Source organism: Zosterops lateralis (genome assembly GCF_965231275.1).
Source record: "Zosterops lateralis genome assembly, chromosome: 2".
In the NCBI taxonomy this organism is placed as follows: domain Eukaryota; kingdom Metazoa; phylum Chordata; class Aves; order Passeriformes; family Zosteropidae; genus Zosterops; species Zosterops lateralis.
The window spans coordinates 71,198,894-71,214,747 of NC_139763.1; the positions used below are offsets into that span (position 1 = coordinate 71,198,894).

The 15,854-nt window shown below is 39.4% G+C and overlaps 1 protein-coding gene across 1 annotated transcript in view; it reads left to right on the forward strand.

Moving 5' to 3' along the window:
* The window catches only part of ATP8A2 (ATPase phospholipid transporting 8A2), a gene marked incomplete at its 3' end in the record, with an annotated part of 287,257 nt that overhangs the window by 105,240 nt on the left and 166,163 nt on the right, over positions 1–15,854 (forward strand). The window contains exon 25 of the mRNA XM_083855240.1: positions 12,281–12,453. Within this exon, the coding sequence (XP_083711366.1) occupies positions 12,281–12,453 (173 nt within the window). The remainder of the gene's footprint in view (positions 1–12,280; positions 12,454–15,854) is intronic.

Genomic DNA, 15,854 nt, shown 5'->3' on the forward strand with positions numbered 1-15,854 from the left:
TGAAATGCTCAAGACTTTTTTTGAGCATTTCGAGCCCCCCCGCAATAATCTTAGCTAAAAAAATGATTAGGGAACAGCTGAGTGGAGGCTTTTGCTTCCTTTGATCTTCAAGGAGGCCAGTGGCAAAGCAGCCCTTGTTCCTGCTAGTTTCCTTTTCCACCACTACCTAAGGGTGATGCAGGGCCAGACCATGACCAGGCAATGCTTCTCTGAAGCTGCTCTCAGGAGAGGTGTGCTTGTTCATGCACATCACCCTTCCCTAAGGTGATGCATAGCCATGGTGAGAAGGTAATGTTATTTAAGGGAGACAAGTAGCATAAAATAATCTCAGGTGATTTTTAGAAAGATCTTGATGGTAAGTACCATAATCTCCTGTAAACTCTTTGCTTTTCCTGTTTTATCATGTTTTCGTGTTATTGTGTTATATTCATGTTTTTAAAACCCTCTAGATAGGCCTCAGGCTCTTTAGGGGCCTCCAGCCATTCTGTTTTGTTGTTGAACCTAGTCTCTTCTGAGTAGTTGAAGCTGTGGAGTAGGAGCAAACCTTTTTTGTAAGATAGGCACAAAAATTAATTTGACTTTAGAACTGAAGTAAAATTCATTCTAAAAAGTGACAATTGTATGGGAGCTTCTGGGACTGCCTGTGGGGAGCTGGTCCATAGACCCAGGCTCCACTTCTCCAGAGACTTGAGGATGTGAGGAGAAGCTGTGTCCTGCTGCTGGCTCTTCATGTGCCATGTGGCAAAGGATGGCCTGGAGGAGCTGCCTGTACTGTGTGCCCTGTTTCAAGGGTGCAACTGAGGGCAGGAGGGGGCATTTGGATCTGTCTAGTTTGTCCTTGCTCACATATCTGCTGCCAGTTAAATTAAAATTAATTGCTCAAGGAAAGCTTGTTTATATTTGCTTTTTCAGACCTTTTTATTTTTCATACAACTGTAGAATGGTGTGAGTTGGAAGGGACCTTAAAGATCTAATTTCAACCCCTTCTGCTATGGGCAGGGGTTCCATTCCCTAGATCAGGTTGCTCAGGGCCCCATCCAACCTGGCCTTTATTGAACGTGTCTGGGCATGGGGTTTCCACAAGCTCTGTGGGCAGCAATTTTTTTGTCTTTTTGTCACTGTAATCTGCTGTGCTCAAATTGCAAGACAGAAGGATTGCATTTCTTTTGGTGTTTTGAAGGTAAGTAGCATTGAGAGTGAATTGATCTTGGTAGAGTTGTATTAGAAAAACTAGTTTTCATACTCTCTCTGACAAAAGTGTTAAAGCTGGACAACCTTGATGTATTGACCTCATGTCATTGTTGTGAAGTACTAATTTTGTAATCAAAGTTCAACAGAAGAGTTTACCTCATGGAAAATCTAATTTGAATAAAACTAGTAAGTAGATTCAACAGGCTAGCATCTTAAAACCATTTGGATAGTTTTGTCATGCTTTTCTCATTTCACGATCTAATGCTTTGTACATAATTCAGTTATAGGTCTTGAATCAGCTGAACAAATATATAGCTATCTGGATTTCTGGAATTCAGATATTTTAACACTAAATTCTTTAGTTTTCATAATTTGTGTGGTGCCAGTGTTGTGTTTTGGATAGCTCTCCTGTTACTTCAGTTGTTGAATAAGAATTATTTGATCCTACAGATCTAGAAGTGTTCAGATAGGGAAGATCTCTGATCTAGCAGGAATGTTTCCTAGTATCTTGCTTGTGTAACCCAGTAGTGTTTCTCCCCTTCCCTGATATGCACCTATATTTTAGCACTGTAATTTATGAGTTTAAAAACTGTGGTCTAAGGTTAGCACTTTTACTCCTACTACTGTCCTCTGCTTGTATGCAGAGGTATGGAGCTCTTACTTTTAGCTTTGGGACATGAGGGAAAATCCAGTTTCCCCTATATCCTTGCTGTTCCAGCTTTTGGTTTGTGTTTCCCAGGTGTGGGAACATCCACGCCACTGTCCTTCAGGGCACGTGTAGTGTTTTCCTCCTTCAGTGTGTTCCATATCCTTCATATGCCCTTGTGGGGCAATTTTAGATGCTGTTTTGTCTTAGACAGAACCACGGTCAGGCTTGAGTGCCTCTTTCCAGTTGTTTGCCAAAGGGCTGACCCCAAGCAAGAGAATGCTGCTTTGCTGTCTGCTTGCTAGGCTCTGCTTCATTAGAAGTCCTGAGAGGGCACAGATGGGTCCACGGCCAGGAATGAAGTGTCCAGGATAGACTACTGCACCCTGCCTACCATTGAGCAGCTGCCAAAGGGCAGGAAGCCTGACCTAACTCTTTGAGGAGTCAAAGTGATCCCAGTTGGATGGAAACAATCAATGGATGTATGTGTTCTCCATTTTTGAGATGCTGTTGGGGAATAGGTAAGGTCATGGGAGTACAGCTTGTATCAGGTCCTTCTGGAAACCCCTTTGTGTGTTGTTTTATTGCCTAGTCAGCTCTGAGTAAAAGGGAAAAATACATACCCCAAGGAGTGTGAGTAACTTCTGATACTTGTCATGCTGTCAGGGTAGAAGTAAAATCTCAAAGGGTATTTCAGGAACTGCGAGTTCTCTCATATTTCTGGTCAATACATGTATTGTTTCTAAATCAAAACCAGGGCTTTAAGCAAGCATCTTAGAATGTTAGAAGCAACCTGCTTCTTAAAAGTCAGTTTTATTGCAGATCTTGCTTGTCCTAATCACTGGCTCTGGAACTTTCGCGGCTTCGCTTGGAGAAACAGATTTGATAGTACATAAGCACTTGAAAGGAAGACTAATATGACAGGTTGGCTGTTTGTATGTGTGGGACTGCCTCAAGTAGCTTAAAGTTCATAGTTTGCTGTTTGGCTTAATTCTCAAAGCAGTTTCCTTTTACTTAAGTACGGGAATAACTTTGGCTATGAACTCTGACAGCGGTATGGCCTCTGTTACTTACACTACCATTCAACTGAACTATTAACTGCACAGAGGCTAATAGCAGTTGGGTTTGTTTTTTTAAGGGGGATTTTGGAGAGGAAATTAAGAGTGCAAGAATACAAATAATTGAAGCTATAGTTTCTCTAGCCCTATTTAAATTTTATTAGTCTTTAGAGAGGGAAATTCTGTCCTTCCAGCTTTATTTTGATGTCTTTCAAATTGACATTACCTTACATGAAAGGGTAAACCCGAAACTTTCTGTTTTCCAGGCTACACGTGTAATGTGACTGGAAAATATGAAATAATTTGGTCGTAGTGAACACTAGTTTTAACACATGCATATGTCTGGAAAGGTAACTGCATTATGAGAAAATCATCTTGAGTCAATCCTGTTTTGTACAAATTAATCTACTCAATACTATGTCCTCCCTATGCATAGCGTTCTTCTGGAGGGGAGATGAGCTCTGTCATCTCATCTGCATTTCATTGTGAGTAGTGTTCAGTCTTTTATACATTAATAAACATGGATTCTTACTTGCTAGCAATGATAAAACTCCTTTAATGTAGTCCTGACTGCATTGTGGCTGTTCTTTGTCTCAGGAAAGTTCAAATCTCATTGAGACAGGATGGCTATATTTTATTTATATCAACCAAGGTGGTATAATAGTGATGATACATGTACACTTTATTTAGTGTGTATAAAAAACTCCATACACAGGTAGAGGTATAAATATATGAAAAAGCCAGTATCTGTAGCAGAGATCTGAATTTTTAAAGCATTCTACCTGAAGGCTTAGGGGTGACCTAATTGCCTTCCTGTACCAGAAGGGAGGAGCCTGCAAGAAAGTTGGAGAGGGACTTTCTACATGAACATACAGTGGCAGGACAAAGGGTTTGAATGGTTTCAAGCTGTAAGAGAGTAGGCTTAGATTATGTGTTAAGAAAAAATTCCTTACTTATAAGGGTGATGAGACACTGAAACAGGTTGCCCGGGGAAGTTGTGGATACCCCATGCCTGGAAGTGTTCAAAGACAGTCTGGATGGAGCTCTGTGCAGGGATGGAGCCTAGTCTAGGGATGAGGCTGGAACTGGATGATCTTTAAGGTCCTTCCATCCCAAAACATCCTGTGATTTCATAAAAGGAGAAAATGCCCTCTTTTGGGGACAAAGGGGAGTAAATTACAGACTGACTTGTATGTCCACATTCCAATGTTATTTTCTTGGCTGAGTTCTCCTCAGCTATTTGGGAGCATTGACATGTACTGACACCTTAAAACAGAACAACACAGAAGCCTGTGGTTCAGACAGTGTAACAGAGAATCTTATATCTTCATGATCTAAAGCAGAGGGTTGTAGTGTCTCCTTGATTTGAAGGTTTATCCATCATGTTGATAAGTGGACTTTTTCTCTGAGAAATAACTTGGCAGAAATGTAACTTTCTCAAGGTCTAAGTAAGAGCAGGCTTCTGCTTTGTTTGCTTCCAGGAAAAGCTGGATTATTATTTTCCAAAGAGAAAAAGTAGAAGGAAATAAAAAGTCCCTTCTGTTGAATGAATTTAATAAAGCTAAAATATCAAGATATAAAGACAAGGAATCATTCTAGCTTATTAGCAAAACTAATAGACTGCTTCCTCTTGGCAGAGTACAGTTGATTTTAGTAATCACACAGATGTTTTGGTGTCCAGAACAAGCATTTCTTCTTTGCTCTTTATGTGGTATGAGATATAAACTGTCTTAATGTGCACCATACACTGTTCTGTGGTCAAATATCTAACATACATTGAAAGCTATACCTACATAGAGCAGTTTTGGAATAAATGAAAATTGTGTAATAAGCCTAATGCTGTCGTAGTGTGAAGGCAACAGGGTTGTGGCTATAATATTTGAAATCCTTAGTTGTCCCAGGATACATATACTTCTTGCTAAAGTTAGAAATATTGAAAAATGTCAAACTGAACAAATGTGGTATTGTCTTTAATAACATTTGAAGAACATTTGATGAATTTCCCTTTTGACAGCAGTTGTTTCTACAATTGTTTTTTATGCTGCCAGTTTTGCCCTCTTGGAACTCAAAGAAGGATTGCAAAAGACTTACGGCTTTGAAGATGGTGCCTTTGGCAGCCATATTGCACTGGATGATTACTTAGGATGCCAGTTCTTTGGTGTGAGAATGCTGAGACTTTTGTCACTTTTCTTGATTTTTTTTTTTTAATGAATCAATGTTTTAGTCAAGATTACAGTGAAGATTGGCATTTTTAAGATGTCATTGCTATAATCAGCATTTCTCTCTTATTAATTTGAGGTTCAAATAAAACTTCAAGTGTTATTTCAGAAGGGTAAGATGTGAGGATCACCACTTCTGGCAGCATGCACTGCCATGTTATTTAATCTGCAAGGTGGAAGATGACTAGTTAATGAAGTCTTAAATAAATCAGTTTTACTTCTTAATTTGGCAAAAGCCTCTCTTTGCTCCTAATTCTTCCCTCCTTCTTCTCCCACCCCCACCAAAGCCTCTCCAGCTCTGGGGTTGTAGGGGAGACTTCATATATATTCCATACTAAAGATGCTGCTTTTCTTCACTGAGAGCCTGAAGTTTAGTGTGTAGCCACCTGACATGCTCCATTAAGTTTGCTTGAGTATTTAACCATGTACTGTTTGAGTAGTCAGCTCTTTGATGCTCCTCCTTGCCATGATCTTGAACTGATCTTGGAGGTACTTGAAGTACCTGCAGCCCTTTACGTAGCATATGTGTTTGAGATGGTGTATCTGACTGACACTTTTGGAGATTATTTTTCTGTGATCAGATGAAGTTTGTGAAAAGATATGTTTAATTTTTCTTTTTAAACTGTGTAGAACACGCTTGGAGGTGGATGTACAGATGACAGGACAGATGTTCCTTCAGGGTGGAGTTTTTTTCCTATTTAACCAAGTTTCTTGGCTCTTGCATAATAAGTTTGTTGCTGAACTGGAAACATCCTTGAATTGTTCTCTACAGCGCTTGTTACAGCTCTTGATGGGTGAATTCATCTGGGCTTTCAGCTGCTACTGGATACAAAAATTCTGGTGTGATCTGTTTATCCTATACCTGAAAGCAAGATTTGGTCTGAATATGTGATAACCTGAGACTTGCTATGCAAGTTAAGGATTCTTTGTATTGAGGCATTTTAAATTACTTGGCTAACTGAAGGAATTCCAGGTTAAAGTTAAATTCAAAGCTATGAAAATTGAGTGACCCCACCTAATATCGCTGGGTCCTTCGTGTGATGTTTTTCTTGGCATGGTAGGAGATCATATTCATCAAGCAAGAATCATGATGTTATTAAATAAGCAAGTTCTGCTGTGTTGGATCAGCGACAGTCATTTGATTGACATGTTTTAGGAATGGCTGTGAGGAGTCATTGGAGTAGTCCCACTTTGTGCTCTTATGTGTCTAATGGGCCTTTTTGTTAGTTTTTCTCTTAGTTTTGATCTTACTTAAAAGAGTAAATTGAAGGTATGCACCTGGGATCTGATCTTCCATGATCCATTTGCTAAGTGGTTCTGTGTGTACAGGTTGAATTTGAAGTGAATCCTGCATTGTGAAAGTACTCAGGCTTCCTCTGAACTGGGAGATGTCGGTACTATTCTTTTGAAATGTGAACTAGTGAAGTATTCACAGTTACTTTTTGGCTTTTAAAGGTTTGCCTGGCTCTCAACTAGAGTGTCCTTATATCCTTCTCTTCTGTAAAGCTAAGGAAGGGATGAACTCTTAAAATTGGGCTTTAGAAATGTCATTTTCAGGATCATCTCTCATAGTGCTATTTTCAGTGAGTTAGTAAACAGAACAACCTCCCTGCTAGTATTTCTACTTCTGGTTTTATAAGAACCTTATTTTCAGGAATACAGCTTGCTCTGTTCCTCATGCACTGTCTCATCTGTTGCACTGTGTAGCACAATGAATGTCCATAGTGCTGTCAAGTTTGATTTTTTTTTTTTTTAAAGCATTGTGATATGGTTTTAAGAGTAGAAGAAAACCAGAGTGGCTTTGTGGATACTCTTAAGAATTTCCTTATTGTTGAGAAAGTGTGCAAATGCTTCCCTGAAAATTTTTGAGTTGAATATGGAGGTCCACGTTGTTGTAGAGTTGTTTGTATTGCACCATACGTATTGCAATATTAATAACTATTTTAAAATCTGATATTTTGACTATGCATTTTATGGGCCATAAACCATGGGTTTTGTATCCATGTATGTAAGTAGGTGTCATATTGCACCTAGAAGACACAACTATGTTTGAATTGGTATTTCCATACCCAGCTAAATTATGAGAGTACACAGAAGCAGTTAAATAACCAACTCTTTGAAGACTGATCAATTGTAGAAATCACAAAAGAGAGGGAACAGAGGAACATGACAACAAGTCCTGTAGCTGGACCACTGCTGTAAACATGAAGCAATCTTCACTAGGCTTTGTGGCCATATGCTTTACACTGTTCCTTGTAACTAGGTCTTTGGAAGTTGGCCTGTTTAGTTTCAGAAATTGAAGTAGTTTGCTGACCTAGTCAAGTTTGGTACCAAACTTGGAAGATTGGCAAAAATGAGGATCTCTTCTGTATTTCTTTCTAGGTCTCAAGACAGGTTTCAAAGTTGGCTCTTGCACGTGTGCTATTTATTGCAGGAAGCACTTTCCGTGACTCTTCTGCCCAACGAGTGTTGCTTTAAATAGTTCCATTATGTTTTGCCATCTTTGGTTTAAACATTAATTTTTCTTGCCTTAATGTCAATTATTCCTTTTCTGCTGTGAATTTGCTTCTGCCACATGTCTTTACAGATCTCTCTGGCACAGTAGTCAGGCAGTTTGAAGTCAGAGATTTCCCCTAATGTGGTGAAATTTCTAGGTTGCAATTAAGATACAGTGGAAAATTTCCCATGAAGTAGGGTTGGCCAGTGTTACCTTGATTTGGGTTATGCAGTGGATTCCTTTCTTAATGTTTAAATTCTCCTTGGAATATTTTTCACTTAACACTGGGGGAAGGGGATGTGGCTGGTGTTTTGATTGAAACCACTTTTTTCAGCGCAGTGAAAGAATTGTTACAGCTGATGATTCAGATTATCCATGGATGGGAAGGAAAACAGCAACTGTAAAAAGTGAATTCTCAGGTTGGTAAAACAAATTGAGCTGGGATTTCAGTATACTCAAATGAGTGAGCAGATTGTGCAATTTATATAACCTCATTTATATCAGAACTAGTAGTTTGGAAATTATTATAGGATGATAGAAGTTAACTTGGAAAATCCTTTAAACTGCTGTAGCTAGCAGTACTTTCTAGATAACTACAGAAACCAGTAGTATGGGTGATTGACTTAGCTTATAGTTAAACCAAGGTATAAGTTTAACATCTCTTATTGCAGGAGCTTGTTGTGTGAGGGTCATGTTAGGTCTTCTGAGATGGAGAAATGGCTGTTCAAGAAGGGTGAATCACTGAATATTCTAAATTGGAAGGGACCCACAAGGGTCACTGAGTCCAGCTCTAAAGTGAATGGCCCATAAGAAGATCATACCCATAATCAGGGCATTGTTAGCACCATGCTCCAAGCAACTGAGAGTGCATGGAATGTGGGCAGCCAGAATGTAAGGATGATTTTGGCCTTATGGTGGGAATATGTCTGTCAGAAGTCACAGATCCAGGAGTGAGTGGCTCTTTTCAGCTAAAGATGCTTTCTGGCCTGCAGGATGCTACAAGCTGCTGACTACCTGAGATCTCTTTCCTTGTGGGCCATGGATGGCTGTATGCTTACAACGAACGACGAGTGTAGTGGCTGCACAAAATTCTATCCTTTCTATCTCCTGCTGTCATTTCAGCGATTTTGTGAGCCTTTCCAGGGAAATGCAGGAGAGAAAAGAGGGCATTTAGAGCCGCTGTCTTATAATAATTGTCCAATTCTTCTCTGGGTATCAGCGTTTTTATAAGATAAGCTTAGGGAATGGCTATTGTCCTGCTGGACTCTTCTGCACTCAGTTTTTGCAAGTATTTCTGAGTTCTATTTTTTCTTGGCAAGTATCTGATACTGTCATTCTGAGTTGGATACTGCCTTTCCTCACACACCAGCATTTCTTGTAGTGTGCAAAGCTCTGGTGGGAGGGAATGGGTGGTATGGTGCACTACTTCTAAAAAAAGACAACCAAAACAAAGCAAAAAAAAACCCAAGAGCAACAACAACAAACACCACTCAAAGGCACATGGTGAACACAAAAAAACCCATGCTTAAGGTCTAATTCCAAAACCTATACAAGGTACCGAATGTTTCTTATCATAGCATGAGGAAGTCTGCTCTTGTTTTTAGTGAAATCAGTAGAGTTTCTGGTTGCATTGACTTCCCAGTTGACTTCAAGCATCATATGAAAAGTATTAGTATTTGCTCTCTGAACCTACAAAATAATAGCCTGGTAAATCCCAGAATGTTTGTCAGTATTGTAATTCAAATATAAAGCTGGGCACAGCAGGGATTTTTCCTGAGGTTTTCAGAAGTGAGAATATATAGACTTGCTATTAAAAATTTGTTAAAGATCCTGAGCGTACAATCCAGAGAAGACCACATGAACTCTGCTTCAGGATGTTTTTGTTTTCTTCCTGTCAACAAATTTAGTCTGCTATGAAAATTTATAATAGTGAACTAATAACATTACTTTGTGTTCTGTATGGAAAACTATGCACACAGAGAACAATAAAATCAGAAAGTTTATTTTAAGGCAGTAATGCAAGTAAATGCTCTGCTGAAGGTTCGTATTTATGGTTGCGACTTGTTAAAATGGAAATGGAAAAACAAACAGGAAGAGCAGGTGGGATAGGTTTATTATGGAATATAGCACTATGTCTTGAATTTAACTCAAGGACAGAGTTAAACAACCTTAACCCTTAAATGCATTTATGTCAGAATTGTTCATATTTTTAGAAACAAGGCCCCCCATCATGTTAAAGATCTAAAAGTAGAATAAAAATAAATTAAAACCTGGTTTCCTTAGCTTTTTCAGTTTGAGCTCTGTAACTGACTTTTTACAGTCTGGGGAGTTTTTTCATATTTGTTCTCTGACACTTGGTGGTCTTATGAATGAGTTGTTAAGCCATTGTAGAGCTCTAACACTACCAGTTGGTAGTGTTACTCACATTCAACTGACCACTTAAGCATGTGCACTTATCCTTTACTGGCTTATGAAGTGTCGATATTTATTAGAGTAACCCACTGTATCAGGGCTACTAAACAGATGGACTGGCTGAATGAAGCTGTATATTTTTAATGTTTGATGGAAATTGATATGCCAGTACCATAGGGTTTGATTGACAGGCACCTCTCCAGGTTTGCCCAGAGCAGCTGGATGCTCTGTGCCTGGGAAGGAAACCCAAGTTTATTATGGCTAAGTAAAGGCTCGCTATATTTGTTTCTAATATTCTATTTCTGTCAGAACCCCTGACAAACTTACCGTTTAGGCTTAATGGATACTCAGTAAAAAAGGCACAGGTGTGAGTTTATCCAGATACTTTCTTAGGATTACTATTGATTTCTGCTCCATCATGCTTGTTCTAGTAAAGGATTGATTATGTCTTGCTTGATGTGACTCAAAGAAACTTATCCCTTGATGTCAAGCACAGAGTAAAAGCTAGGGATCAAAGTAGGGATTTTTACTCTAGTTACCAGTAATGAGTTGCCCACAGAAGGGTATAATTCCCCATGGTTTCCAAATGTTTGTTCCCCTGCTTGCTTAGAAGGTCTTCATTATATCCCCAGTGAGTGGGGTCTGGTTTATTTGGCTTAATTGCACTGGCCTATAGGAGCAATAGTTGGTTTTCTTTTTTAAAACACAACAATTTTTAGTAGTTGCAAGAAACAGAAATAATAGCTCATGCTTTTTTACTCTATAAGTTGTTAGGTTGTAAGTTAGCCCTAAGTATGGAGGGGTATATTGAGAGTTTTACAAAGTGCTGGTAAAATGAAGTGCCTGATTTGTAATCTTTGATTTATAGTGTTTTGGGGTATTATTAACAGTGTTACTAATTCTATGTCATCTTACATGTAAGATGAGTAAGTTCCATGACCAGGGCATGAATTGGATGAGGCTTATCCATAGCCATGCTAATAAGCTATGGAGAGACCAGTAATCTCAACTGATGAGAAATATCACCTTTTATAAGTTTTCCTGTGGGTTTTTCTTTTGAGCAAGAGATGATGGATATTCAGTAACCCTCCTGAACTTGCCCTCAGATTCTCCTCTGTCTCTGTAGGGGGTAGTGGTTGGGCCCTGGCCTTCACCCTCCTTTGGGTCAAGTGAAAAATGAGGGTGTTCCTTCTGAAGTGCCCCAGGTGCAAAACAGGGAATAAGGGCAGGGAGTTCTCCCTTGGTTTCAAATAGTCAGAGAAGCATTTAATCCTGTGTGTGCATTCAGGAGAAGGACAGGGGTTAATTCTGCACTTGAGAGCAGGAAAAATGTTTGAGCAAGACTGAGAGGAAGCAATAAAGAAAAAGAAATGACACTCCAAGATCCCAGGGGCAGGGACTCTTGGGATAAAATTCTGTTATTGATAACATTACCCAAACTGTATCTGTTATACCATCCTTGGAGTTTCTGTGGACATTGTCACTGCACAGTAGTGTTGAACTTGATAAACAGCTTTCTTCCCAGAAGACTTACCCTTGTTTTCCCAGCACTGGTCTCTAATGGTTTAAGCACAGTCATCTACTTTGTGTTAGATTTTCAGGTACAGTGTAAATAAGGCATGCCATGAAGTCATAAATCTAGTCCCTCACATTTTAATAGGGAACCAGGGAATTATGCAGTCATTCTTTTAAACAAGAAGGTGCAAAAGGTAATCTGTGTCTGAAATGGCTGTATTGGGTTCTCTGTCACACTCATTGACTTAATCTGTAAATTTACCTCCAGTTTGGGACTGGTTTTCTAGTGAATCAGTGAGTTATTGATTATCATACTAATGAGTGACGTGAAAGAAAATGAATTGCAAAGCAAATTTTCCTCTTTCCTCCCCACCCTTCCCCTTTGTGTGAAAGTGGCCTTGTTCTTTTTCTACCTGTTTGGCCCAGGAAAGCTGATATATTTGGGCTACAGTTGGGAAGGCTGTATCACAATTGCTTTGGGCACATCCATCATGCAGGACTGTGTGGTAAATATGCTGGAGTCTGCTCTGAAACAAGATGTGTTCCTAGGCAAGCAGAGGCAGCTTTTGCTGATTTGTGACACAAGTCAGTATTTCTGCTGGAGATACACTTTAGCTCATGTCAGTGCCAATTTGGGTGCATGTGTACTGTGCTCTGCTGCACGGTCAGAGATGCCTTGCTCTAGTTTGAATGCACTTTCTTTGTATCAGGAAGAAACCTTTTCTTTCTGTTTTTTCTTCAGGCGACAAGAGCTTCTCTGACTCAACATTGTACCAGTCTGGGGGAGTCACTGGGCAAGGAAAATGATATTGCTCTGATTATTGATGGCCACACACTGAAGTATGCCCTTTCATTTGAAGTCAGGCAGAGCTTTCTGGACTTGGCACTCTCCTGTAAAGCTGTCATTTGTTGCAGGTAAGGAATTCTGTGACTTTTTTGGGTAACAAAATGGGTATGAAGCCTGTGAAATTCAACCTGGTATGCACACTGCCACACTTCAGTGTGCTGGAGAAGAGCTTGCTTAATAGTGTCTTTCTTCCTCCTATATCCTTCATTAAAATTGTCATCAAATAATACAGTTCCCTCTGCCAGTGTCACTCCTAGCTGAGCCTGATCTCTTCTATAAAGTGATGAAAGATAGTGAGAACATTGTGCCTGATTGTCTGATTATAGTAGACACTGATGAGGAGTGGTTTGGATTTCATTTGTAATCAAAATGTTTGTGTGACTGTTCAGCTCTGCTCTAGAGAAAGTCTCTGGATGAATTTAAGTTTGTCTTGACTTCTAATTGTGTATTATGTGAGCACGTGGTAACAGTGCAATTTGCCCTATGAAAATGTTAGACTACTGCTTGCTTTGCAAAGTCACAGCGGAGTTTGTTGATGTTTGTGGATATAGCAATACACAGATATGTTCCTATGTCATGACTACTTCACAAGGAATGGAATCAGAACCCCAAGGAAATGAAAACCAAAATCTGGCTTACTTTACTTTTTGTATAGCAGGAAAGCTGCATCATTTTAACTTCAAAAGATTATATGGCTTTGAGGATTGTGTGTGTTTGTGCTCATTGCTAGTATTTGGGGAGAACTATGACGTAGGAGGAATTGTTGATTTAGGCAGATAGGAAGTTTTATTTGCATTCTAGAAGCAAGACCTGACTATATGGAGACCTTGTATTACTTTTTTTTTTTTTTTTCAGTCTTACTTACCTTTTATGTGTGCACTTTTGTACAAGTATCACATGGCAAAAGCAGTGCTGCCCACGTACCTGAAATAGCTGAACCCTTGGGTTTTTTATCTGACTGGTTTCTTTCCATTTGTTTTCTGGACTGCACAATACTGGGGCTAGAGCTGTTCAAAGCGTTCATTAATCAGCTGATGATTAGATGAAGTATGTCCTCAGCAAGTTTACAAATTATACAAGACTGGGAGTGATTGATAACACTGAGGGTTTGGCTGCCCTTCTGAGGATCTTCAACAGGCTGGAGAATTGAGCAGCACAATCTCACGAAGCTCAAGAAGGGGAAATGCCAAGTCCTGTACCTAAGGGGTTACAATCCCTTACACCAGTAAACCATGGGGTTGCTAAGCTAGAAAGCACCTTTGTCCAGAAAGATCTTTGGGTCCTTGGTGGACAAGCTGACCTTGAGCCAGTAATGAATCCCAGTGGCAAAGCAAAGACTGATGTTACCCTGGGCTGCAGTGTAGAGAGCATTGGTAAAGAGTGAGGGAGGTAAAAACCTCCTTCTTCACACTGGTGAGGTAATTCTAGAATGTTGTGTCCAGTTCTGGGATCCTTAATATAAGATGGAAACAGGTTTAATGGAGAGAGTCCAGTGCGGGACTGTGAAGATGATAAAGGGGCTGGAGCATTTGTCATGCAAGGAGGATCTGAGAGCTGGAAGCGTTCAGCCTAGAGAAGAGGAGGCTCCGAGGGGTTTGTATCAATTTGTGTGAACATGCAGTAGAAGTGAATGAAGATCAGGGAGACAGGCTCTTCCCTGTAGTGTTCAGTGACAGCAGTTTTTCTTATGCTGCTGATTAATTTTTTAAAATTTGTGCAGGGGGCTAGAGGAAGAAGGCACAAAACCTTAGAGCAGAGGTCTCATTTCTGCAGCTGTTTGATGGAGTGACGAGTACTTTACAAGAGGGAGCTATCACAAGTGCAGCCACCTTCAGAATTCAACAGGCCCCAATGTAGGGCCAGTAGGGAGGCCAGGGTAAAGTACCTTGGACTTCAAGAGCACCAGTGCCCAGGAAGGGAACTGGCACTGTGTTGTGCTCTGTTTGAGGGGAAGTTAACAAACACAGAGTAGGCAGAAAGCTCCTGCTTTCCTACTCTATCACAATGCTTTGGCAGAGATCCTTCCAAGGCACTTTGTTAGTTTATATCTCAAAGATTTGCCAAGTCAAAGACCTGTGTAGCTGAAACAAATCATAAATTGCAAATTATTCAAATTACACATAAAATATACGTAATTAGCTGAATTTAATGAATAGTCTTGTTTTGCCAAGAGACGTGCAATTCTGGACATTTCCTCTTTCATTATTTCATGAGGGGAGCCAACAGGAGTTTTATTTATTAGTGAATTAGCAAATTGAAGAACAATGCAGAAAAAATACTTTAAAGTATAAATCAAAAGGGAAGAGATGATGTAATTTCATAGCTTAAAAGGAGGAATGAAAATAATTGAGTTTTAAGTCCCCAGGGTAAAAGAGGAATGCTTTTAATAACCTTTAAGGCTTTTCAGGAACCTTCCAGTCAGTTGCCAGGTGCTTGATACTGAAGCAAGAAAAACATTTTTTTAATGCTTTATGTTGTTTTTGATAGTACTTTGTGTGTCAAATAAGGCACTTATACTTCACAGGAAGAAGTTTTAAAATGGAATTGATAAAGAGAACATTTCAAATTAGAGTTAGTCTTCAAACAAAAATGTTAATTGAGAGGGGGATGTGGCTCTTCAACTTGGTGATATGATGTCTAACCACAGTAGGAGGAGTTGCCTTGCTATTCTCAACGTTGCATAAACTCATGGGGCTTAATATTTCATAAATTTACTAAAACATTTTCATCTCCTCTGGGGAGTTTCAGCTGCATTTGCCATTCAAAATTTCTTTTAAAATATAGTTAAGACATACTGTATATTCATTTTCTGGGCTTTAGGCATAAACTGTAGTTGAACTTGATTCTCAGGGGTAATCTCTTGAAATGAAACTCTAGTAAACCTGGCTCCTTTTTGCATTAAGAGGGAGAGATGGTATCTTCTGATGGGGTTAAGTCTTCCACTGTTTCAGTGTCTCTAGCAGACCACTGGCACAGTGGAGAAAAATATACCCCTCGGGAGACTTGGTAAAGCTAGCAAAATCAAATCAAACAACTCTTTAAGAAAAAGCCTTGTTTGTTAAAAGTTTTTCCAGAGACTGACAGATCTTATTATCTTCCCTCACACTGACTGGGATGTCATTATGTCAAGAGCAAGCAAAACTTACTTTTCAGTGGAAGTAAATGTTGTTTGGAAGGCAGTTGAACTTGTGACTTCATTTATGAGATCTGAGCTGACGATTGCCTGTCTCTGGTTTTCAAATGTTCCTTTAATGGACCTGTTTTTAGTGATGTTTTGTGAGACACAAAATGTTAAGGCTTGGGTAGAAGTGAGATTATTCTTTTAATAAGAAAATGGAGTGTTATCATTCATCTAGTGTTTATACACTATCTGGTAGGTACAGCATATTGCTGCATTTGGCTTTGAATATAAAAGTAGGGGAGAAGTATATAACCTGTGTGTTTTGGCATTTAATGTTTAATTATTTAA